Genomic DNA, 23,575 nt, shown 5'->3' on the forward strand with positions numbered 1-23,575 from the left:
TTGCTTTATTTCTTTGTAATTGCCCCTGTGTGTACTCTTTTTTTTTTTGTTCTTGGTTTGGTGTGTTGTTTTCAGATGGGGTCTCAGTCCAAAGCCATTGCTGCCACAAGTTAACTCTTGAAGGGTATTGAAGCTGAAAGGAGCTTCTCAGAGGCTCAATAGAGAGTTAAGAGTGCTACTCTATTAACCTGACCTCTAGAGGCCCAAGAAGAGTGAAAAGTGAACCATCTACCTCAACATCACATCTATTCCTCATACATTCATTCCTTCTTTCTGTGGCCCAAAACACTAGTTCTTGTAAAAAATGCTATATGTCAGCATAATCATGCTGGATCAGAAACAAAAATATGTTTTAGTTTGATTGTATATATAAACTATATATTAAAATAAAACATGTTTTTGATCTATTTTTATTTCTGTTTCAGCGTGATGCTGACATGAGCATTAAACTAAAATATAATATAGGCAAATCATACAAAAATAACAAAATAAATAGAAAATGGGGATGGTAATTCATAAAAATGTGTAATAGCGGATTCTAGTCAAATCCTTAAATTATTTTATGTCTGGTTGGCAACAAGGTGATCTAGGGTGCATAAGTCTTGTTCACAGAAACATTTTTTGAATTTTAGATTTTCTTTTTCAAAACCTTAATGGTATTTTTGAACTACATTAGTAAATTATTTTCAGAAGTACCATGGGATCAATTTGTGTGATACCACTACCTCCGTGATAGGACAGTGATGGGTGATGGGAAAAACTTGGGATGCACTACCTATTTTGACCACAAGCTGGCAGTGTTGTCAAAAATGCATATTTCAATGCCATAAAACGCTCTTCATAATATCTAAAAGTACATGTAATCGAACCAGTTTATTTTCTTATTTTGTACACAGCATTTTTAATATTCCGTGATTATTTGTGACTCCGTGATTCTTAACAGTAGTCTTCACTGGTTGTATCTCCTCTGCAGATTCCGGTTGGTACACCTCGAGTATTGCAGGTCCGGGTCCGTTTGCGACGCCCTCCGGAGCAGCTGGACCAGGAAGACCAGCAGCCCCAGTTCCCCAGGCGTTCAAAAGACTTTCCTAGAAATGAGTGAACAGAGATAGACGGAACGCTCAACTCAAAGCAACAGAAATTAAGGGTATGGAAGTTTTACAGGCCGTTGCACACAGAAACACACACCTTTCACCATTTCCATGTCAACGATCTGACACGCGACACCTTCAGTCCCTGGTGAGCACATGCATTTACATTCCCCGTCTATCTGGATCACAGTGCCACCATTCTGGCATGGCTGGCACTTACACACGCTGTACTCGGCCACGTAGTCATCGAGGGCTCTTCTGAGATTGTCCCGCCTCGGCTGAGCATCAGGAAAGTCCAAAGGGATTGCATTGTAGATGGGTTCAGGCTGCCGGAACAATGAAAACAAATTGTGTTCCAATTACAGTAGTTACCACGCATGCACTGGCAATTGTAAAGTGAAGGTGAAGTGTCTCACGTCACTGTGGATGAGAGCAGGTAGAGCAGAGACGGTCTTTGCCCATTCCACATATTGACTATAGTCTAGAATGCCATCTTTAGTGAGTTGAGACTTCATGGCTACTGCTGAGGCTGGACTGCCCCCTCTCACTACGATCAGCACCTTATCAATAACCCCCCTCTTGTTCTTGTCATCTGGTGAACATGGTTGTAAGCAAGTTATATTTTTATCAGAAGGCATGTGTCTGTCGGATTTAAAGGGAAAGTTCACCCAAAAATGAAAATTATGGCATCATTTATTCACCCTCATGTCCTGTCCTCATGTAACACAAAAGAAGATATTTTGAAGAACTGTTTTTGGTTGTACAAAACAACTCTCGACCCAACTGACTTTTATTGTATGGACAAAATATCTTCTCTTTTGTGTTCATTTTGAGTGAACTATTCCTTTAATATCTTACTATTAAAACGAAAGTATACACACATACACACCTGTGGGTTTGTCTGTCAGAGTATCACACTTGTTTACTGGTTTAATGTTTCCTCCTCCCTCTCCTAATTGGGAAAGCTGAAAATTGGCTCTAATTCCAACCTCGAAACACTCCTTGACCATGGATTCAGTGACCTCTGTAGTTAGATATAGTTGAACCATCAAATAAAGTCAAGTCATAATCCTTTAATGGGGCTTTCAGCCTCAAAAAGTATCTTTCCCATTAACGCATTTACATTAATGAGTGTCATTTAAATGTCATCTACAGTATCTTTGAATGTCTTTTGGAATTGCAATAACATGTTGTGATGTTGCCCCAAGGTCTCCAGGCTTTACAAAAAACTTGAAATGTGATTTTAAACTGACCGTTTAGTTTGAGGATATCCTCATTCATAATGTAAACAAGCTCATATTCTCCACCGGACTTTCCGTTCTTGGTGAAGTGTGTTCCATAGTCCTCCAAGAAGGCAAAATACTGTCCCTTCTCATATGTAAGTGGCAGGGCATCCACATCATCCAAGAACGTTGAGGATACCTCCACACCTCGCTGTCTCATCCTGTAGGTGGCCAGCTCCACTCTGCCTTTCACTCTCATGAAGGTCTTTCTCTGAAAGAGAACACATGCTAGTAGTAGAAGTAACACAGATGTTGCAGATTTGAGAAAGTAGTCTTTATTATTAATTTTCATACTCTACATAAACAAACAATGTCTATTTTATTGTGAATATTTTGTTTTGTTTTGTTTTTGTTCAGTTTTGAATTTCAGTCTGTTCCATGAGCATGGTGATTTATGACCCTGAAGATGTGAATTACAATAAATAAAGTTCAAATGGGTAAGAAATAGCTGCTCAAGAAAGCAATAAAACGAATAAACCTGAATCTCACTCACCTTGGTCGTTGTGATTTCTGAAAGCTGTTTGATGATATTTATTTTTTCTTGCTTAGTGTCAATTCCTGCTGAACCACCAAGACCAGCATTTTGGCCTCCACCAGGACTTTCGGCTTCACCGCCATCACCAGGACCTTCAGCATCACCACCCACACCAGGACCATCCTCACTGGGACTAGCAGCTTCACCAGCCTCACCGGTGTTGGCAACATCTCCACCCTCACCAGCACTGCCAGCATCACTGCCTGCACCAGCACTGGAGGCCTCAGTAGGTGAAAACTTAAAGCTTAAGCCCACTTCAACAGAACTGGATGATTCTCTAGTTATCTCTTTTATTAACGAGTGAATGTCCTCGTACATCTCTTTGGAGCTGCTCTCTTCCACTTTTGTCTGAAGATAAAGAGACATGGGTCAAGACTAAAAATAGTATTTTTTAGATGTGTGTCTGTCAGAATTTTAGTGCTTTTACTTGTTGGTTTGTTTGTCTTGGAAGTCATTTTTAGGAGAGTTTTTTCTTTCAGTTTTGCTCAAAACCTCTGTAAAACAAGAGAGACCCACCTCATAATTGAGAACTCCAACATTCCAGGGGAGTCTGATATATTCCAATGTAGATGGATCTCTGATCCGGTTACATTGGCCATTGTATAATCTGTTATTAAAGGGATTCATTCGAGGTCCAGATCCCAGAATATTTATTCTGTTGAGAGAAGAATTAAACATCTTTAGAATATGTACAGTAGTTGTGTATTATAAAGTGTAGTAATAATTGCAATATTTGTGTTGTCAGTTATTTTATAATCATAATTAGATTTTTTTATAATTGCCTACAGAATGACAGGGTTGATATTAGTTCATGCAAAACCCATGAAATAGCACAATGCATATTAGCATATTAATCTAATGTTAATTACATAATAGCACTCAAAAGTTTGAGGTAGTTATGTAGTAAAATATTGAAAATAATTGTTTCCTATCTGAAAATATTTTAAAATGAAATTTCAATCATGACAACTCTCAAAGTAGTTTTAGCATAATGAATATGACAATGTTCAAATGTTTATCAATACAGATGCCCCGAATCGATTCGATTCTGATTTGCAAGATCTCAATTCGAATAATTTTCACTGGCCCCACCACCACAAAAAAGTTATAAATAAATAATATAGATTTTGTTGTTTTTGACCCATGTATCATTGTATTGTAATTAAAAAGGTGAAATTTCACAATTCTCGATTCCAATTTTGATACCACTGCTAAAACTACTAATATAAATTTCGAACATTATTAAATACAAGTTAACAATCATTAATAAAAAAAGAACAAATAATCAAACAAGCAATTGCACAAATAAATATATACAATAGAACTAAGATTCAAATGAAATACTCAGTGCTTTTCATGTTTTTCAGGTAGGTCTAACAGTAGTTTATTATGCTTTATTATTATTATTGTTTATTATACAACGCATGTGAAACAGTATTTTGTATCCGTGCATTAGTCTTAAAATGGACTAATGCACGGATACAAAATACTGTTTCACATGCGTTGTCTTTCTCAACTGTTTATGTTTACTTAAGACATGACTATGCTTACTAATGCCGAGTTCACACTGAACGATTTTAGGTCCGATTTTCGTTCGCCGACAGGTTTTGTGAGATCGCCGACAAATGCCCGAAATCATAGGCAAACCGGTGCTCGTTCACGTGAGTGACAATCAGGCAGTGTGAATGATCAAAGACGCGATCTGAGAGAATCGCCGAGATATTTCATCATTCTAATGTGCTGAGTTGGTGCTCAAGAAACATTTTGTATTATTCTTTTTTTTAGGATGCTTTGATGAAAATGATAAAGTACAGCATTTATTTGAAATAGAAATCTTTTGTAACATTACAAATGTCTTTACGGTCATTTTGATCAATGTAATGCATTAATGCTGAATAAAAGTATTCATTTCTTTTCAAATAAAATGTGACTGACTTTTGAATAGGTGTGTACATTATTAACATTTGTGTAAGTTACAAAAGGCTCTGACCCGTATCCAGCTTGGATGGCTATGTCAGACTCAAATACAGCTGTCCTGCCGCAAGGTGTCCTGATGACGTCACACTCGTCTTCATCAGACGTATCTGTCTCTCCACAGTCGTTATCCCCATTACACTTGAGATTTTTGTTTATACATATTCCTGAGGGTAAAGTAATATACTTAATGCTGAATATTGCTAACCACCTACCGGCCAAAAAACAAAATACCGACAAAAAAAAAATACTGACCTGAAGCGCACCGCCATTGAGAGCTTTTGCAGACGGGTGGAGGGTCCACCTGACATTTGGTAGAAGGTTTACAGGGTCTCCGCTCTCCAATTGGATATGCGCACCTAGAGCCTTTAAACTGCCCAAAGACCTCAATGCCCCTAGAGCGATGCTGTGTTACACAAGCACATGTGAAGGCTACACATTTCTTCAAAACATTATTCATTCAGAATGATTTCAGATGACAATTTGAACAAACAATTATTTATAGAGAAAGTGACAGAGAAGAAGAGATACTCCCGTACCGTGGTATTAGTGCACGGGTCACAGGATGTCCACAGGGACCAGGCACTCATTTTGCAGTCGATTGATGCAGGATCATTAATTTCCCGCACCTCCCGTCTTGGCCCCCGCCTTTGAGAAAGACAAATAATGATCACCGTTATAATAATAACTTACAATTCCAACTCCATTCTAGCGCATAACTTTGGTTTTACACAAAAAAATAAACAGAAAGGTACAAACTTTTCCACATCTAACAGTGTACCATCCACTCCAATTTTGATGAAATTGTGCATACTTACATGTAGTCCGTTATGCTCTTTCCATTAGCCTGATAAAAAAGGCATATCGTTACACATAAAGCAGCTAAAGCCTTCATGGTGAAGCTTTGGACAGTCCTTTGATTGTGTGTTGAAATGTGTACACTTGTATTTAAGCATGGATTTAATGTTAATAATTAAGCTTTTTAGAGTTGAAGAGGTTTGGAAATGTGTGTCTCCAAAGGTTTGTGTATCACTGTGCTTTCCCAGATATCTTAAATCATGTGACGCCACAGCATTTACCGCAACTGTCTAATGTTAAACTATCCGACTAATGTATTTCAAGCTGTTTTTGCCTTCTTTTACCTGAATTTTTGTATGTCACAGAATCTATATTTTCTTATAGAATATTTCTTCTTTTAAATGCTTTAGCATTCTATATAATATTAAACAACAGTAAGAGTATTTTTAATATTAAACAACAGTATGAGGTATTTTGTAAACAGTATTTTGATGAGGAGTGTGCAAATAAATTTCCAAATAAAATATTTTAATGTTACCCAGTCTTTGAGTACATTCTATTTCATTTTTTTCTTTTATATATTTCATATTGTATTTATTTTAGAAAATACAACAAATTCTATAAAACAAAACTAGTTAAGTGATTCCTATGTTTTCTCACTTTAGTTTAAACTAAGTTTTTCTGACCACGAGAGCCTTGATTTCACAAACATGTTGAAATCTCAAACAAATTCTATTGACATATCAGAAGTCCAGAGGTTTTTACTGATTACATGCTTTAGAGAATGGTGTTTGTTTCTGTGGTTGTTTTTTTTAAATGTTAATCTTAAAGGGATAGTTCACCCAAAAATATATATATTTTTTTTTGCATCTATTCATCATAAAAGTGCTACACACGGCTCGGGGGGGATGGGGTTAATAAAGACCTTCGGAAGCGAAGCAATGTGTTTGTGTGAGAAAAATATCCATGTTTAAAACTTTATAAAGTAAAATAACTAACTTCCGGCCAAACAAACATACGGATTTGACTTAAGTCCAAGCACAATTTATGCGAGTAATGCGACATACTGCTGATATTTACGCTACGCTTCTGACGTCGCAAGTTGCGTAAGTTGTGCTTTAGGCGTAAGTAGACTGCGTATGGCCGTTTGGTTGGAAGAATTTTACTTTGTAACGTGTTAAATATGAATATTTTTCTTACACAAACACATCGCTTCACTTCAGAAGGCCTTTATTAACCCCCCCAGAGCCGTGTGGAGCACTTTTATGATGGATAGATTTGCTATATGGACTTCAAAACAGAAACAGCCATTCACTGCCATTATAAAGCTTGGAAGAGCCAGGACATTTTTTAAGATTGTATTCAGATTGTATTCGTCTGAAAGAAGAATGTCATATACACCTAAGATGACTTGAGGGTGAGTAAATCATGGGGTTATTTTAATTTTTGGGTGAACTATCCCTTTAATGCACAATCCCATATAAGGATCTGCGTGTGATGAGTTCAATTATTATTACTTCTATTTGAAATCTTTCATATAAATAAATTAATGGTGTATAATAAACACGTGTATTTTTTATAAGTGTAGATTCCTATTTTTTAAAGTGACCTGCTATCAGCAACCTGCTCTTCATCTGTGCTAAGTCAGCTGCCTTCTCCACTCATCAAATTCAACCATGTCACAAAACAATACAGCTCAGATGGTGTCTGTGCAGGGTCAAAGAGGAACTTTGGCCAGTTAAAGTGAACATAGATCCTGTCCTGCGCCACAGCTATGTGCTGAGAACACCACTTTTTAATGTTTCAGACGCTTCCCCTCGGCTCACTCAGGAAGGTGGATCGGACATGAACTGCACTCCTCTCCTTGTTTCCTGTTTTTGGGGCAGTATTAGTCCAATTGCAATTCAAAAACTTCAGACTTCACTCAGTTCTTCTGCACATCTAGGAGATGATTGGTGAAGTTTGCAACCTTAAAACCTACACTAAAACAAACATAAATAAATACATTATTATTATTAGGCTATAATTATTTAAAATGATCAGAATTATAATTTTAGTTTAAGACTTCATATGCAAATAGCTTGTAGGAAAGCATGGCACTTAATTCTGAGGCAAACTTTACATTCAGATAGCTGTCATAATTTAGTAAATAGATTTTTGGTAATTTCTCAGTTCTTATCCCTAGACAATGCAAAAACTCAAATCTGTATGGAAAAGCAGCCTTCTGTTCTTCCATGCAGGAAGCTGAGTAAGTGAAATCTTTGACACATACCATAAACTAACTCTTGTGTACAACTCTTACAACCAGCCAAATAAGATATTGCCAGCCAAATAAGTTTTATAGAAAACAAAGAAAATCTCAAATGACAAATCAAACATGCCATTGATTCCTGAATGATGACATCAGTCACACCGCAAATGCTCAAATGTGTGAGTGATATGCCCTAAATAATCATTATTCCCATTTAAAAGATTCACATGTCAGTAATAAAACAGAAAAATAAATGCCTTGGTTGTTAATATATGGCACATTGAGCTGAAAGTCCATCAATTGTCCATCAAGTCCATCATCAGTCAGTGTTGCCCTGAGATAACTGTAGCTGTTGTGTAGTTTTGTAGTCTACACAATTCCTTAAAAAAAAAAGAAAAAAGAGACTGCATTGACCTTTGTTAGTTTTCTCATCTCTTTTAAACCCTTTCTCCGTTTGGCAAGCTCTTATACTGTATGTCAGCAGTGTCCGTAGAGGAAGGGTAGTGAGGAAGGAAGGATGAACGAACAGAGAGCTTCATTTTTTTTACTGGCTTTCATAATGTTCCATGGTTCAGTGCAAAGGAAATCTGCACATTTCTATGAAGGCTAAATGCAGGCCTATGTAAACTGTCATTTTAATAAATCTTTCAGGAGAGATTACCTTTTTAATTTAAAAAGAGTGTTCAATTCAAGGTTAATCAATCAGTGGTATTAGCATTGTTATAAAGGTCAAGACAAGGTGCGCGGTACCTGTGGGAGGCGCTCAAGTGTCCGCCAGTGTGGCACACGGTAGCGAGCGAGCAGTTTGAGGAGGAGGAGGAGGACCGCCTGTCTGGAGAGTGAGAGTGGTTTTTGGGTTTTACACTCATTCAAACTGTTCACGGCGCTCATCAGCATTAATTTGAGTTTGTTATCAGTTTTTCAGGTGTGGAGTTCAAGAATGCATCATTGCGGTAAGTTACAAAGGCTCTTGCGCGGCATCCTCTAGTGTTACCTGTGGCGTTTTGATAGTTGACTGTCATTTCAGAATGTGTTGGTATTTTTACTTGATGGCATTATAAAGGAAACGTTTCAATGAGAATTTTTTTTTTTTTTAAATGAAATGACTTGACGTGATTACAGGTGATTTTGAATTTGACCACGTGTCATTTAAGAGCGTCAACTTTTTATAGTTTTAACAAATTAATTCTTTAAAAAGGAAAAGAAATCATATGAAATTTATTTTTTTTTAAAAAGAAGAAATATACATACATACATACACACAGTTATGTGCTACATTTTAGTAGTCTACTACGTAGGCTAAATTATAGAAATATTAATTATAATACATATTAGTGTAGCCTAGTAAGCCTAGCATACATTTTCTCAGGTATTGAAAAATATGTGCTTTGATTACAGAATGTCACAACCAGAAAAAATTACAATCATGTTATAAATTGCCTTCCCAAGCCTCTTTTTTTTCTTTTTACATTACGTGCTAATCAGCTATTAGGCTATTAATGTATTGGATATGTTGTGCATTGGCTAATGGGTAACTTGCATGCTTGTGATACTGCTGAGGTGGAATTTTGCCTCTGTTTATGAACACCCTCAACTGTTGCTGAATCCTCTGTTTTAATGAAACTTAACTGTTGTGACTTTTGGGTTCATTTAAGTTACTGAACAGCCAGGGCCATGAGACCAGTCCTCATTTGAGTATAAACAAGAAATTATAGGAATTTAATTGTGTTCTGGTTTAAACAGAATAATATCCCAGTCTCAGATATATGGACCTCACAAGTTCTCATAACAGAAAGGAGGAAGTTCTAAATTTAAAAAAAAAGAAGAAAAAAAAAAAGTTAGAATTCAGAGACGTCATTTTCTGAGCTTGTGTGGTTCTCCATCTTGTGTATTATCTGGCTCATCTGGGTTAATGTGTAGATGGTCACAAGATTGTGTCTCTGAATATTCTGTTATTCAGGCTATCACAGAATTTCTGAAGCATCTGGGCATTCAGATGGAAAAATGTGTCAATTCTCTTGACTTATCAATGACATTTATGATTTTAATTGGGAAACTAAACAAAATCTACGAATTGGTTGGCAGAAGAAAGTTCTGTTTATTCTGGCAGAATTCTGTTGCCCTTCATAACCCATGTTTAAAAGTAACTTTTATACCTGCAATTTCACAGCAAAAAAAAAAAAAAAAAAAAAAGTGTAAACTTTTTATCACCATTTTACTATGTGCTTGTGTGAGACAGCATGCAGATTACCTGCTTGGGTGCTTGTAAAGCAGAAAACACTCATGATTGTGTGTCATCTTGCACAATAATCTTCATTTCGTTTACCACTCTTTTATGGTTGCTGTATTACAGGCTATTTTGCACTGTATGACCCTGGATAAGTAATGAGAATTATCTTACAGCCATTCTGCCACTGTTTTCCGCTCCTGATAATCAAAACTCAGCTGATAAACTGTTCATATCTCTGCCTCTGTCAGCTGTTTAGTGTCATAAAACATTACTCCTCTACCAGTTAAGAGTTTTGTCATATTACTCTTGAAATGTACTTGATTTGCCAATTTAATTTTTCTGCATTCTCATTTATAGTGTATATTCATTTATGTATATTTCATAATATATGTATTTGTATATGTGTATTTCATCCCTAAGGCATGATAGTGGTTATTATTTTTTGCTGCTGTTAAAGGTTAAAAATGGTCATGGTCATATGACCTAAACACTTTGGGTTAGTTATAAAACCTTAATGCTTTCATGATGGCAATTTTCTTTCATCTGTGTGGACATAATTGGAATGGACCCTGATATAGTTTCTGCTCTATTTTGTCATCTTGTCACTGCTTTGGGCTCCTGCTGCATTATGATTATGTAAACTCATAAGCTTGCGCTAAATATTGGTCATGACAAATTCATGTAAGATAAGGAACAGATAATCTGAGTGCATCAGACAGATTTTCTTCTCAAATGTAAACCGGGAAAAATAATTCTGCCCCAAAACCAGTGCTGAAATGAGAACATTTGGGTAATACTGAGAATCATGGGATTGGAGACATGTTTTTAGGGCTGATGAGCTGCTGGAAAAGGATTAACAGAATTTAATTGCTCAACCTTTGGTCTGCCCACCTTTGCTCTCTTGCTTTCTTTTTCCTCTTTCTGCTGAAAAATACGCAGCTAAACATTATTGGCTGCTCATAAGGTATGTCTTTCAGACCATTTTATCTTCCTTCGTTGAATGAGACACCGTTTCATTTTAACTGATTGATATCTGTGGAGATGTTTATCCATCTGTTGGGGGATCTTGTATGAGTGGTGTGACTCTGTATCTTATGGTTGAGATGAGCAGCCTTTCCTTTAGTCTCTGAAATTAGTTCATGATGTTTACTTCATTATCCATTTTGTTTCTAAAGGTGATGTATTTTGGTTTGTTGATTTGAAAGTAGGCTAATTTATTGGTCCTATGTTTAAATCAGGGAATTTGTTAAAATGTGTAGATTAGGCATAGAAATGAAGTGAGTGATTACTTTGTGAATTTGTTTTCCTGTATAAATCCTGTATTTCAGGAATGGAAAACTGATTTGGCTTTTTTTTTTTTTTTTTTTTTTTGCCTACGAAGCAGGAAGTGTTTTTTTTGCTTATGCCGTTTCCTCTCCTTCCTCTGCCTTTGTCACTAGCAGAATCTATGGCCAAAGTTAAATTAGTTGGCAGAGTTTTAAGTTGATGTGTATGTGATGCCTTCTGAATTAAAACGATTTAGTTGCTTGTAGATGTAGACGCATGGTTCTTGTTAAATATGAAAACTAAGCAAAAAACAACTGTTCCTGTGACTAGGCGTCATGAATAAAATAAATCCTGGCCACATCATATTTCAATGTTCTCAACGATCAATTTCATTTGTTAATAATTTTTTTTTTTTGTTTTTTGTTTTTTTTTGGTCCAGGCGCAGTGCTGAGAATGTGTGTTTGCTGAATATCCTATCTCCGTCTGTCCCCTTGTTTTTTTTTGTCTCTCGGCCTGGTTTTGTTCCATCTTTCGCTTCCATTCTTCTGTAACGAAGCACCCATCATGTCGCAACCACCTGATGCTGAGCCAATTACTGTGGTACCAGCAGAACCAGCATCAACCACTGAGCCAACATCTGCAACAACACCCACTGCACCTGTGACCAGAACTTCATTTTGGAGGGAAAGGAGAAAAAGTACAGTCTGGCCGCCTCTTTATTTAAAAAAAAAAAAAAAAAAAAAAAAAAGTTTAAATGCGGTTGATGTTGCCTACAACAAACGTATGTGTATGTGATGCATGCTTATCCTGTTCTTCCACAGTCCCAGAGAAGACAGACGAGTTCCTGCTCGCCAGGTTTCAGGGTGATGGAGTGAGATATAAAGCCAAGCTTATTGGCGTGGATGATGTCCCAGAAGCAAGAGGGGATAAAATGTGTCAGGATTCCATGATGAAACTAAAGGTGCATATTCAAGATGGCTTTATTTCTGTTGTTATATGAGATTAAGTCCTTTAGATCTTACAGTGTATTTTTAATGACTTTTTCTTTTAAACTGATTATATTTAATAGTAGCAGGGTTGGGTGTGCACAGTGTGACGACAGAATATTATTATATTCTGTTAATTGTGCAGTTATTGTTGGAAGGAACTGTACTTGGCTTTTATGTACAGGGCATGGCAATAGCTGCTCGTTCTCAAGGCAAGCACAAGCAAAGAATATGGGTGAACATCTCTCTAACAGGAATCAAAATTGTTGATGAGAGAACTGGGGTGAGTAGTTTTGTGGATACTTAAGTTGATTTGTGAAATTAATTACTGCCTTGTCATGTCATAAAAATCTCCAGTGACTTTATAGCATGCTCTGTCATATCTCCCACTCTCTCAGGTGATTGAGCATGAACATGTGGTGAATAAGATCTCTTTCATTGCTCGTGATGTCACTGATAACCGGGCCTTTGGATATGTTTGTGGGGCAGAGGGACAGCACCAGTTTTTTGCTGTTAAAACATCTCAGCAGGTCAGCGTTCGTTCTTCAAACACAAAATTCATTATAAAATGTATGCATTTTTACATGCACACATGCATGCACACATGCATAGATGCATACATGCATACTGTTAATGTATGTTGTGGGTTTGTCTGAACAATGGAGGGCGACATTTGAAACCTGGGGTAAAGAGTTATTAATTTGCCATTCTTTTTGGTGTCACTTACAAAAGACACAATAAAAAAAAATATTACAATGTGGATGGAATATGTTATCCACAGTGTAAGCAGAGCACTCATGTATTCTTCTGTTGTTAATTCCTCTCTTACAGGCTGAGTCTCTGGTTATTGATTTGAAGGATCTGTTTCAACTAATCTTCAATATGAAGAAGAAAGAGCAGGAGGCTGCACTGAAGGTGATGTGACTATAATTTACTTTAAAAGGAATTTATTAGTTAAAAATACTTTTATTTAGAGTTTAAAATGAGGAACGAGTTTGGTATTACTGTACATATTTCATGCAGGAAGATTGTAGGCTTGTCTGGAGATAATTTTTTTTATTTTATATATATATATTTTTTTTTTATAAATATAACAGCTCTCAATAGTTGACTGCTTTTCAAATTGAATATGCAGATTTTTATAAACTGAAAGGTTTTGAAAAAGCATGTTGTCTTCATAAACATTTTTAACCGGTTTTCCTAGATTAATTTTTTTGACTGAAACCTTTCCTACTTTGCAGGGTGAAGGAAATGGCACTGTGATTGAGGTGGGTGTAAACCATTTTTGGGCAATATTTTATTTTAATGTAATCTTTCATTCATGTCTTAAAGGGTTAGTTCACCAAAAAATGATAATTCTGTCATTAATTACTCGCCCTCATGACGTTCCAAACCCGTAAGACCTTCGTTCATCTTTGAAACACTTAATGAAGATATTTTTGATGAAATCTAAGAGCTTTCTGTCCCTCCATCGTCAGCAACGTCACAGTAACTTTCAAGGCCCAAAGGTAGTAAAAACATAACTACATTATTCAACAATCTCATCTCTTCTCGTCATATCGTTGGCTCATTATTGGCCGACGCTGGTCAGCATCACACGCATCACACACGTGGCCAGCGCCGGTTCTGACGTAGAACCCAGAAGTGCTGCATGGTTTACACTACGTCAACAGAGTAGGAGAATGACCTGGAAGAGATTATTCAACAATGTTGTTATTTTGGGGGTTTTTTTTGCACACAAAAAGTATTCTCGTCACTTAATAATATTAAGGTTGAACCACTGTAGTTACATGGACTATTTTAAGGATGTTTTTACGACCTTTCTGGGCCTTGCAAGTAGCAATGATTTTGCTGTCAATGAAGGGACCGAAAGCTCTCAGATTTCATCAAATATCTTCATTTGTGTCTTGAAGATGAACGAAGGTCTTACGGGTTTGGAACGACATGAGGGTGAGTAATTACTGACAGAATTTTCATTTTTGGGTGAACTAACCCTTTAATGTTTTGTCATCAGAATGGTGGTGATGTTTTACTCACCGTGGATGGCCAAGAAAATGCTATAAAAGTAAGTGCTTGCAACTTCATACAAAATGGCAATTTCATACAAATTAGATAATTAAAAAAAAAAAAAAAAAAAAAATTCCAAATGGACCTTGGAATACTCAGAAAATAACCTAGAGGTGCCATGTTTTGTGTGTTATTCTCAGACCGTAGAGCAGATGGACCTGTTTGGCAATATGTCCACTCCACCTGACATTCACTCTCCTACGGTAATGACCCTACAGTATACATTTTGCAGTGGATCTGCTGTTGACATTGTTTTAAGTGGATTATTAAATAATTCCTTTTAGAAATATATATATACCCAGACTTTATAATGAGCAAAGAGTTTGCCTCGATACATGTGTCTAGATTTCTTGTCTTTTATTTCTTCCCTAGACATAATTTTCTGTCCTTTTGAGTTCTTAACATACTAAAGTATCTTCTGTTAACATCTTCCAAAGTCATGCATCAGCCCTCTTTTCTCATTTAAGGGTCTCAAGCATTTGCTTTTTCATGACCAAATACTTTTTCACTGCTAAAAATGCTTTTGGGAAAGTCCCATTGGCCAGTAGATGGCACCCTAACCCATAAAATGGGAAAAGAGCACTTCAATTACTGGTGTTTAAGATGCTTCCTATGGAAACCTTCATGTTATATGATGCTATAACTACCTTACTATTTTCTTTCAGTATGTTTCATAGTCTACTTCAATTACTGGTGTTTAAGATGCTTCCTATGGAAACTTTCATGTTATATGATGCTATAACTACCTTACTATTTTCTTTCAGTATGTTTCATAGTCTACCTCACTTTTTTTTTTCTTCTAAAACCAGCCTGAGAGTGTTCTGCTGCTTGACTTTGCTGTTGTGATTGGCAATCAAGAAAATCCTTTCATCTGCTACCCATCTCCTCTCTGCAATAAATCAGATGACAAACCGGTTTCATTCACATCAGATCTTTTCCCAACTCCTAGTTCTGATCCCTTCAGTGATGATCCCTTTTCTCCCGTGAATGATTTCACACAATCAGATTCCTTGTTTTCTTCCAATAACAAGTCAGATCTTTCTAGTTTCCTCTTAAATGGGCCAGACTTGCAGCAAAGCCTGAGTAAAGACTCCTCTTCACACAGTCAGCAGTTTAATGGACTGTCCAGGGCCCAGTTGTCCCATGAAAGTCAAAATGCACAATTAAAGCAGCTTCCTTTAAGCGAACTGAACAGTGACCGCAATTCCCTCTTTAGCCAGAATCCTTTTTTGAGTACCTCAATGAACAACCCATCTATTTTAAATGGGGTATCCAAATCAGGTCCTCCTCTCTTGTGTAATGAATCAAGTAAATCAGTGGCATTGTTTGAAACCATCACGCCACCTTCTGTTCAAAATGGAGGCTTGATGGTCCTTTGCCCCCCACCCCAAAGTTTGAGGTCTGGATGCATGCGGAGGAGAGGCAAGGTGAACATGTGGCAAGAGAAACCCCCTACAAAGCTCTCTGTCTGTATTACTTCACATACCATTGATGAGAGAAACTATAAGGACTGTGCTGTATCGCATAAATGCCATTTAAATGTAATCAATATTTTAAAGTATGCATCTTGTATTTAAATGTAAAGATGTTCACATTGTCTAAATGCATTGAGGCTTGAGAAAGAATGGATGTTTAAATGATTGATTTTAAAAAGTCCTTGTAGTCTGTCTCATACAACTCACTCACATCAATAGTTGGATTTATGGTTTAGGGGGAGGTTTTTTCTTTTTTTTTTCTTTTTTGGCACGTTGGAAAAATTGGATGGAAACTGTCACATTATTAACTTGTGTTGAGGTACATGGCATTGTTGTCCATGTACTGTATGTGTCTTAAATTGATTATATACTTTTTGCTGATAAGGAAAGCTACCAAGTTTTATGCTAATAGATTGGTCCTTTTTCTCTACTCAACTGTAGAAACTAGATGTATCCATACAAAATGGTTAATTTTAAAGTTGTCTCTTTTTCCAAACATAACTCAATTGTGGATGTACACAACAATGTCATGAGAATCCCTGAAAGCAATACTATGACTAACTGCATGCTTTGTGCCTTAGTTTAATTGTGCAGGGGAAAAATTTGTTCAAGTAAACCATCTACAGATATACTGTGTATGTGTATCAAACTTAGCTGCCCCCCCCCCCCTTTTTTTTTTCTTCAATGACAAAACTTTGGTGATAAAAATGTGCTCTTTCTCAGTGGCAGCATTATTCCACATATCTCTTTTTGAATTTTTCATGTCATTTGGCACTGTAATTTTGCTTAATTGCAGAGTACTAAAAATGATTCTAAACAATATTGTTCTTCCACAGTCACCTGGAAATGACATGTTTGGAGCTGAACTCTTTGCTCCACCAACCCAGGAGTCTCAGTCCTCGAATCAGAATTCATCCATTCCAGCAGACTTATTCAACACCACACCTTCCTCCACCATCAATGCTCTTGGTATAATGCATACTTCACTAGTATAACTGAGTTGGCTGATCTCATAATTACATTTGTTTTTTTACTTCAGTTTTTTTTCCTGTATGAAGACCTATTTATACTGTGTGAGGGGAAAACTATCAAGTGTGATTATTATGGAGACAATGGTTTTAAAACTAAATCTGCATTTATAGTGTAAATGAATATACAGTAGGAGCATGATTGAGATTTAATTTTTTGATGTTGATTTTGTATTTTTATTTTTATTTTTCTCTGTAGGTTCATTGTCTCTGGGCCCTACTTCTGTTACTCAAACTCCTGGGACAGCTCCATCTCCATGGGGTCAAACACCCACAATGTTTCCTCCTCAGAGTGGTTTTCCTCAAGTAACGGTTCCAGGGCAACCAAATCCTTTTCCTCAACCATCTGCTTTTGGAGGCCTGCCTGCACCTGCATGGGGGCAGCAAGGAGCTTTGCCTTTTGGCCCATCAGCTGCCTCACAAGCCTGGGGTCAACCGGCAACCGCAGCACCTGTTGGGGCCTGGCCCACCGCTGGTCCTGCGGCCAGTCCTTTCCAAGCAAACCAATTTGCTCCCATGATGCCTCCTAATTCAATAATGGGTATGCAGCAGGGTGCAGTTGTTCCTCCTCGCCCTCCACCACGTCCTCCGGTGAAAGAAGAACCCCAAGTGGTCAAAAGTGCCTTTACAGCTTTGGACCCCCTTGGGGAGAAAGAGAAGAAGACTGGAAAAGACATGTTCAAAAATTTCCAGATGGTTAAGCCCCAGAAAGCAGAACAAGAACCTGGTCCAAACACCAATGGCTCATTTGACCAGTACTTTTCCAGTAAGGTTGGCCTGGCTCAGGAGGTGGCAGATCATGATGACTTTGACATAAACCAAATCTCCGTTAACTCAAATGGTACACATTTAATTATTAGCTGCTACTTATGATTTTAAGACATGCAGCATAGCGATTTTGATTAGTTTTGATCATTAGTTCCCCATCTTGTGTCCAGGGACTTCCAAACTTGCTCCCCAGCAGTCCACTGCAACTGTTGCTGGTCTGACCCCGGTCCCAGCCGCAGGGCTTTTGGATGCTGCCTTCACTCCTAATCTAGTCCCTGCAGGCTCAAACCTTTTTGATGACACTTTTGGAACTAACCCTTTTGGAGCACCACCTATGAATACAGTATGTGCAGGTTTCCTATTTTTATTTTTTTTTTATAAAGTTTATAATGTTAAACACTGACACACTGACCATGTGTTTATACTGTGTTTTTGGAATTGCAAATTTGTTCAATTAAAAAAATTAATATGTATGTGTTTTTGTTTTTTGAATTTATTTTGTGTATGAGTTTCATTGTCTGTTTTTAAAAAAAAAAATTTTTCACAGAGCACTCCAGCCACTCAGACTGCTGCCCTTGCAGATGCTTTTGGGGACCCGTTTGGGGGAAATCCTTTTGCCTGAGAAACTGGTACACAACTATAAATATTTCTTAATGTTTGGCTATACATAAATCACATTTCTTAGAGATTTCAAATGTTATGTCAATGCATTGCAAGGCTTTGTTTTATTAACATAAATGCACTGAAATAATTCGCTGTTCACTTATTTCAGTACACTCCCACTGATCCAGTGCTGTTGAGCCAGAGAAACAGACGCTCTGTAGAGTTGCTATCAGCATTCTACATCGAAAAGAAATGTGCTCATGAAAACCTTTTTCTTGTATTCTGTTCGCATTCCCACTGTATATCTGATGTAACCTCACTTTCTGTGCCTTTCTAACTGAACACAGATCAGCCCATTCAACCCATTTCAATTTCAAGTCACTCATGAAATAAGATGCACAGTGAAGTAGTTGAAGTAGGGTTCTTCTGTAGAGTGTAATGGAGAAGGAGAGAGAATAAAAGATGATCATGTTTGTGTAAATGATTTTTCTCTATGCAATTATCCTGAGCATTTATGACGAAGTAAATATGCTTAATCCTAATGATTTTTCATTAAAGAAAGTGAATGAATATCTGGCTTTGTTTTGTTTTTCCCCTGTGTTAAAACACTTAAAGTAATAGTTTAGCTTCTTGCTTAATTTAGCATCAGGAGGGAGAATCTGAGCAATTATCAGTGTTATTTAATGTATAATAGTATATCTGACTCTAAATGTTGTTTACAGGACTGACAGGAATTCTCTAGAACTTTGATAAAGACTAAGTACATACTATTGTACAACAGTGTTCGTTACCATGGTAAAAGAAAAAGCACTAAGATGTGACCAGACTACAGAGGCCATTAATGAAACAACTCTATTGCCAGTGTGCCCGTTGTCATGTGCCAAGAATTGGCCATTACCCCTTTAGTTCTATTAATACAGACAGGATGGCATCATTCTGTGTATGTCAGATTGTAACAGAGGTGAAAGTTTTGCCAAGCCTCTTTGTTGACTTTTGGAACTGGATAATTTGGGATGAATGTTTAATTGACAAGAACAGTATAAAAGAAGTGTGTGACAACTTTCTGTAGCTTTTCGCAAGTCTGCATATCAGATTTACTTTTGCTATATCAGAATAAGATATTCAGAGCACCAAAACAAAGTGTTTAGAAATTAAGTTTAAAGATGCCTCGTCCTTTGTTTCACCGTAATGGTTGCTGGGACCCTCTTCAGGAGGGAACACAAAAAAATCTTTTCAACCAAAACACCGACCTCCCCTGTTTCCTTGAGCCTGATGAGGTTAGCTGGATAGATTCAGCCAGGAAAAGATTAGGGACATCGACCTGGCCAGGATCTATGCGTTTACCTCTCTTCAGCTCTTTGTGCATGGAGATTCCTCCTAAATCATGTCTTGGACGTGAAGGACGGGATTCCGAATCTGTGTGTGAACAAATGAAAGGACAGCAAAATTGGAAAGTCTGTCTAGATGTCAGTCCATTTTCTCCAGAGGAGATAAGCATCAAAACCAAGGAGGGATATTTGGAGATAATGGGTATGATGACCTTGATATGTCTGTCTTTGGTCTATTTATAATGCACTGCATATTTGTTACATGCTAAAACGTTGAACTATGATTTACTAAATTTTTTTGGTGAAACATTTTTACTCTAAAAAAACTGAGTAAATTTTAAAGCTGCGAAATCAATGAAATATACTGTATGAATTGAGTAAATGTAAGTAAAAAATTAAGTAAATCTGAGTAACTGCATCTGGTACACTGGTAACAAATAAAATTGAGTAGAACTAATTTAACATTTAAACATTTAAAAACCAATATGTATGAGTAATATTAACTGTTTTTATTAATGAGTAATGTTAACATTTTTTATTTCCTCTAAACCTTTGTAAAATAGTATTCCATACAACCACTAGTAGGCTATACATGACATTGGCCTTATATTGTCGATGAGTATCAATACAGCATATTTTACACTGTTTTAACATGTAGGCCTATACAATATTGCCTACATTTAAACTAATTTAACAAACATTTTAAAAGTAAAAATTAAACATTTAAACATTCAGGTAGCCTAATTCAAGTGTAATCAACCAATCTGTTTTCCAATTTCCACCGGATCAGCACTGGTTCTCATGCCGGACACGGACTCGTGTTCTGCGGGTGAACTTCTAACTTCAGACCGCCGTCCTGCGTTTAACTCAAAGCCGAAAGATACTGTGAGCGATTGACTCCATAACCTGCCAATAAACAAACAATAAGGTCTTTTTATTTGCCTCGAGTAACTTATTGCTTTTATAAAACGGTTACCACACAATATTAAAGTAAAAATGTATTAGTGCAACTTTCATGAAGTTAAATCAATAAAAGCATTCCTTCCGCTAGAAAAAAATAGTCCCTGACCGTGAACAACAACGTTCCAATGTGTAGCATGAAAGCTCAAATAAAAACAACAAACCGTTCTGAAACTTTGTCTCATTCTTTTTATTTTTTACAACACAATATTTGTGAAATTTCCTCCTAAATAAAAACACAAGGGCACATATTTTGATAGATAACAGTTATGCCTTAAATCTATTTTATTGTTATTAATTTAGTTTCTAAAATGCTGCCTAATTTTTTTATTGTTGTTTATTTAAATTTATTTGAACATCTCCGTTTATTGTGCACGCATTAAATATTTGTCTCATTTCAATCGGCTCCACTGTGGTGATATTTAACGCGGTTCTCTTTAGTTGGGGCTCAGCACTGTCAGCAGTGTTTTCTGTTGCAGCAAGAATGTCGCTCCAGTGCTTTCTTTGTTTTAAGTTTGGCCTCCAGTAGCTCTGTAGTGAACTTTCACACTTATGTCCACTCACAGACATAATTTCCCTTGATTCGAGACCAGCATGGTGCTGCGAAGGCAGTGATTTGTGTAAACCTTGGAGGTGCCTGCTGCTTTACAAATTCTCGGCAACATTGTTGCGAGGTAGTTCACACCCATAGGCTCTCTTGTGTACCTGCAACAGTCAAAAATAAGATTTTTTTTTAACACAACAAGATTTAACACAAATTATAAACAGCTAATATGATTTATGTGCCGCTGCGTGATCTACGTACCAAACACATTTAGAGAGGTTTTGCTTTTTGGGGTGAAGGTAAAAAGCAGGGGGGTTAGATGGCAGAAGAGAAAAGCACTTCTCTAGAGAGGCAACGGGACAAAGCGGGTTCCCAGTTTGTTGGAACCATAGACTGTAAAAAATAGGTTGGAACATGAAGCCACGCCTGCTCTCCTTATTTCTGTCATGTGGGTCCTTATGGTTTTTTGTATCTTCATTGAAGCTTATTGTGACATACTTTAGACCATTTTCATTTGTTAAAATGCGGAATGAGTCTGGAATGAGTTCTCGGTTCCCCTCTTTTCCTCTACGTCATGCCATCGTCATGCCACCTAGTAAATCGAAATTTACTTTAAACATTTTAGCCTTTTTAATTCTTACGTTTTTTTCTGTTTATGTTGATACCTGTGGTTGCTAAGGGTGTTGCTAAGGGCGCAGTGATAAATAACCGTTGGGTGAAGCGGTCATAGCCATGTTTTATCCTATGGTTTTATCGTGAATAAAGCACAGCTATTGACCAATCAGAATCAAGGATTGGAACTAACCGTTTTATAAAATGATTTAAAGCACAGTAGCCTAATGATTTTATAGATAAAATAAAACATACACAAACCTGAATTTCACAGAGGAAATGCACCAATTCTGCGACGCTGAGAAGAGAACTGGACTGGGTGAGAATTCAAACAGCCCGCGCTCACTCAACCGTTGAGTTGTCATCACGTCAGAGGGTGGGGGAGGGGTGCATTGTTTTAATTTAGTAAACTTACTCAATTTCTTAAGAGTGTATTAAATATATGAATAATATTGATTTGAATTAAGTATTTTTGTTTCTTGAAACAGATCAGTTTAATTCTCCACTCTCAAATATTTTGATAGAAATTTCACAAATATATTAAATGTATTATAAATAAATAATTGGTTAGTCAAATACTAAATTCTTTCAGTGAAAAAAAATTAAATATAACTGTAAATTTTAGATAAAATTAACTATTGAATTTTTTGTCAATTATTTTGGTATGTTTAACTCAAACAATCAAGAAAACGATATTCAGAGATTTTATTAAGTTACTAAAGTTAAATATTACTGTAATATTTACTAAGCCACAGAATTATTTTTAGCATGTACTAAAAATAGCACATACAACAACCACATTCTGCAAATCACATTTCATTCAGATGGCAATATGTTATTTTAATATCTGTTTTCATTCATAGGTAATCACGAGGAAAGGCATGTTAATCACAGATTGATCTCAAGAAGCTTTACAAGAAAATACAAGTAAGGGAGCTTTTGTTTTATTTATTTTGTTGTTGATTTGTGTTCTCATGCTAACTCATAGGCCTACTGTATTTTAAAATGACAAGAATTACAACAATTATTTCTCCAAGCTGAACCTAATCGGAAATTGTGCTGTTTTTAATACTGTATTTTTGCATCACATAATTCAGCTTTACATAATGTAGGGTGTTACTCCATCATTACTCATGGCTGGTTTCATTTTCCTTGTGTAATTCATTAGGCTTCCAGCTGACTTAGACCTAAAACTGATCAAGTCCATGCTGTCTCCAGATGGTATTCTCTCAGTTGAGGTCCCATTACCTGGCTCTAACACCAGTCTTACTGGAGAGACTGTCATCCCTATTCACATGATGGACAAGCAGTTGCCTGCAAAGTAGTAACTTAGTTACTGGTTCATATGCCCAATAAAAGTATTGAATGTGTTTTCCTAACCTTTTGTTTTTGATGGTTAACCAAGCATTTGTAAATACTGGTGTTGCAAGATAATATTTATCATATTTTGAACCATTACCAAATGACAAACATTACTGTGTGTGCAGACAGTAACTGGCTAAATAGATAAGTTACTTTGGTTTAAATTATTTGACCATTATGCAATACATAATTTGTGCTTCATATGAATTCTTCTAAGATCATCAATCCTATTACCAGTAAGTACTGACAGACTAAAGAGCAATCAGACCAGTTCACTCTTTTTCAGGCTGGAATAAAAATGTTTGAAAAGGGTTTCATAGGCTGGTGTCATATAATGCCAGGACAATCTGTTTGATTTTGAGAGACCGTTTTACTAAATATGTAACAATAAAACAATACAATCATGTAAATATA

General features: G+C 36.5%; 3 protein-coding genes across 5 annotated transcripts; 2 read left to right on the forward strand and 1 right to left on the reverse strand.

Moving 5' to 3' along the window:
• Positions 1-854: 854 nt before the first annotated feature.
• On the reverse strand, positions 855-5,945 carry c9 (complement component 9). Its single transcript, XM_079873279.1, has 11 exons — positions 5,702-5,945; positions 5,423-5,531; positions 5,139-5,289; positions 4,900-5,050; positions 3,426-3,564; positions 2,868-3,257; positions 2,345-2,585; positions 1,981-2,115; positions 1,508-1,683; positions 1,189-1,417; positions 855-1,088 (listed from the first exon to the last, which is right to left on the reverse strand). Exons 1-11 carry the CDS (start codon positions 5,776-5,778, stop codon positions 937-939), a joined length of 1,950 nt encoding a protein of 649 aa, XP_079729405.1. The 5' UTR covers positions 5,779-5,945; the 3' UTR covers positions 855-936.
• Positions 5,946-8,421: 2,476 nt separating this feature from the next.
• On the forward strand, positions 8,422-18,924 carry dab2 (DAB adaptor protein 2). 3 transcript variants are annotated; one of them, XM_079870699.1, is made up of 15 exons: positions 8,506-8,771; positions 8,850-8,885; positions 11,868-12,125; positions 12,250-12,389; positions 12,599-12,697; positions 12,813-12,944; positions 13,246-13,329; positions 13,656-13,682; positions 14,429-14,479; positions 14,622-14,684; positions 16,793-16,925; positions 17,184-17,825; positions 17,923-18,095; positions 18,300-18,381; positions 18,525-18,924. In XM_079870699.1, exons 3-14 carry the CDS (start codon positions 11,993-11,995, stop codon positions 18,372-18,374), a joined length of 1,752 nt encoding a protein of 583 aa, XP_079726825.1. In that variant the 5' UTR covers positions 8,506-8,771; positions 8,850-8,885; positions 11,868-11,992; the 3' UTR covers positions 18,375-18,381; positions 18,525-18,924. The 3 variants fall into 3 exon arrangements, with proteins under 3 accessions (XP_079726824.1, XP_079726825.1, XP_079726823.1); XM_079870698.1 differs by having other exon boundaries at positions 8,422-8,885; XM_079870697.1 differs by lacking the exons at positions 8,506-8,771; positions 8,850-8,885 and adding an exon at positions 15,291-15,908 and having other exon boundaries at positions 11,898-12,125.
• A 484-nt stretch (positions 18,925-19,408) lies between these two features.
• hspb15 (heat shock protein, alpha-crystallin-related, b15) lies at positions 19,409-23,568 on the forward strand. The gene is made up of 3 exons (XM_079870467.1): positions 19,409-19,885; positions 22,663-22,726; positions 22,968-23,568. Exons 1-3 carry the CDS (start codon positions 19,519-19,521, stop codon positions 23,122-23,124), a joined length of 588 nt encoding a protein of 195 aa, XP_079726593.1. The 5' UTR covers positions 19,409-19,518; the 3' UTR covers positions 23,125-23,568.
• The last annotated feature ends 7 nt before the right edge of the window (positions 23,569-23,575 follow it).

Source organism: Squalius cephalus (genome assembly GCF_949319135.1).
Source record: "Squalius cephalus genome assembly, chromosome: 5".
NCBI classification, from domain to species: Eukaryota; Metazoa; Chordata; class Actinopteri; order Cypriniformes; family Leuciscidae; genus Squalius; species Squalius cephalus.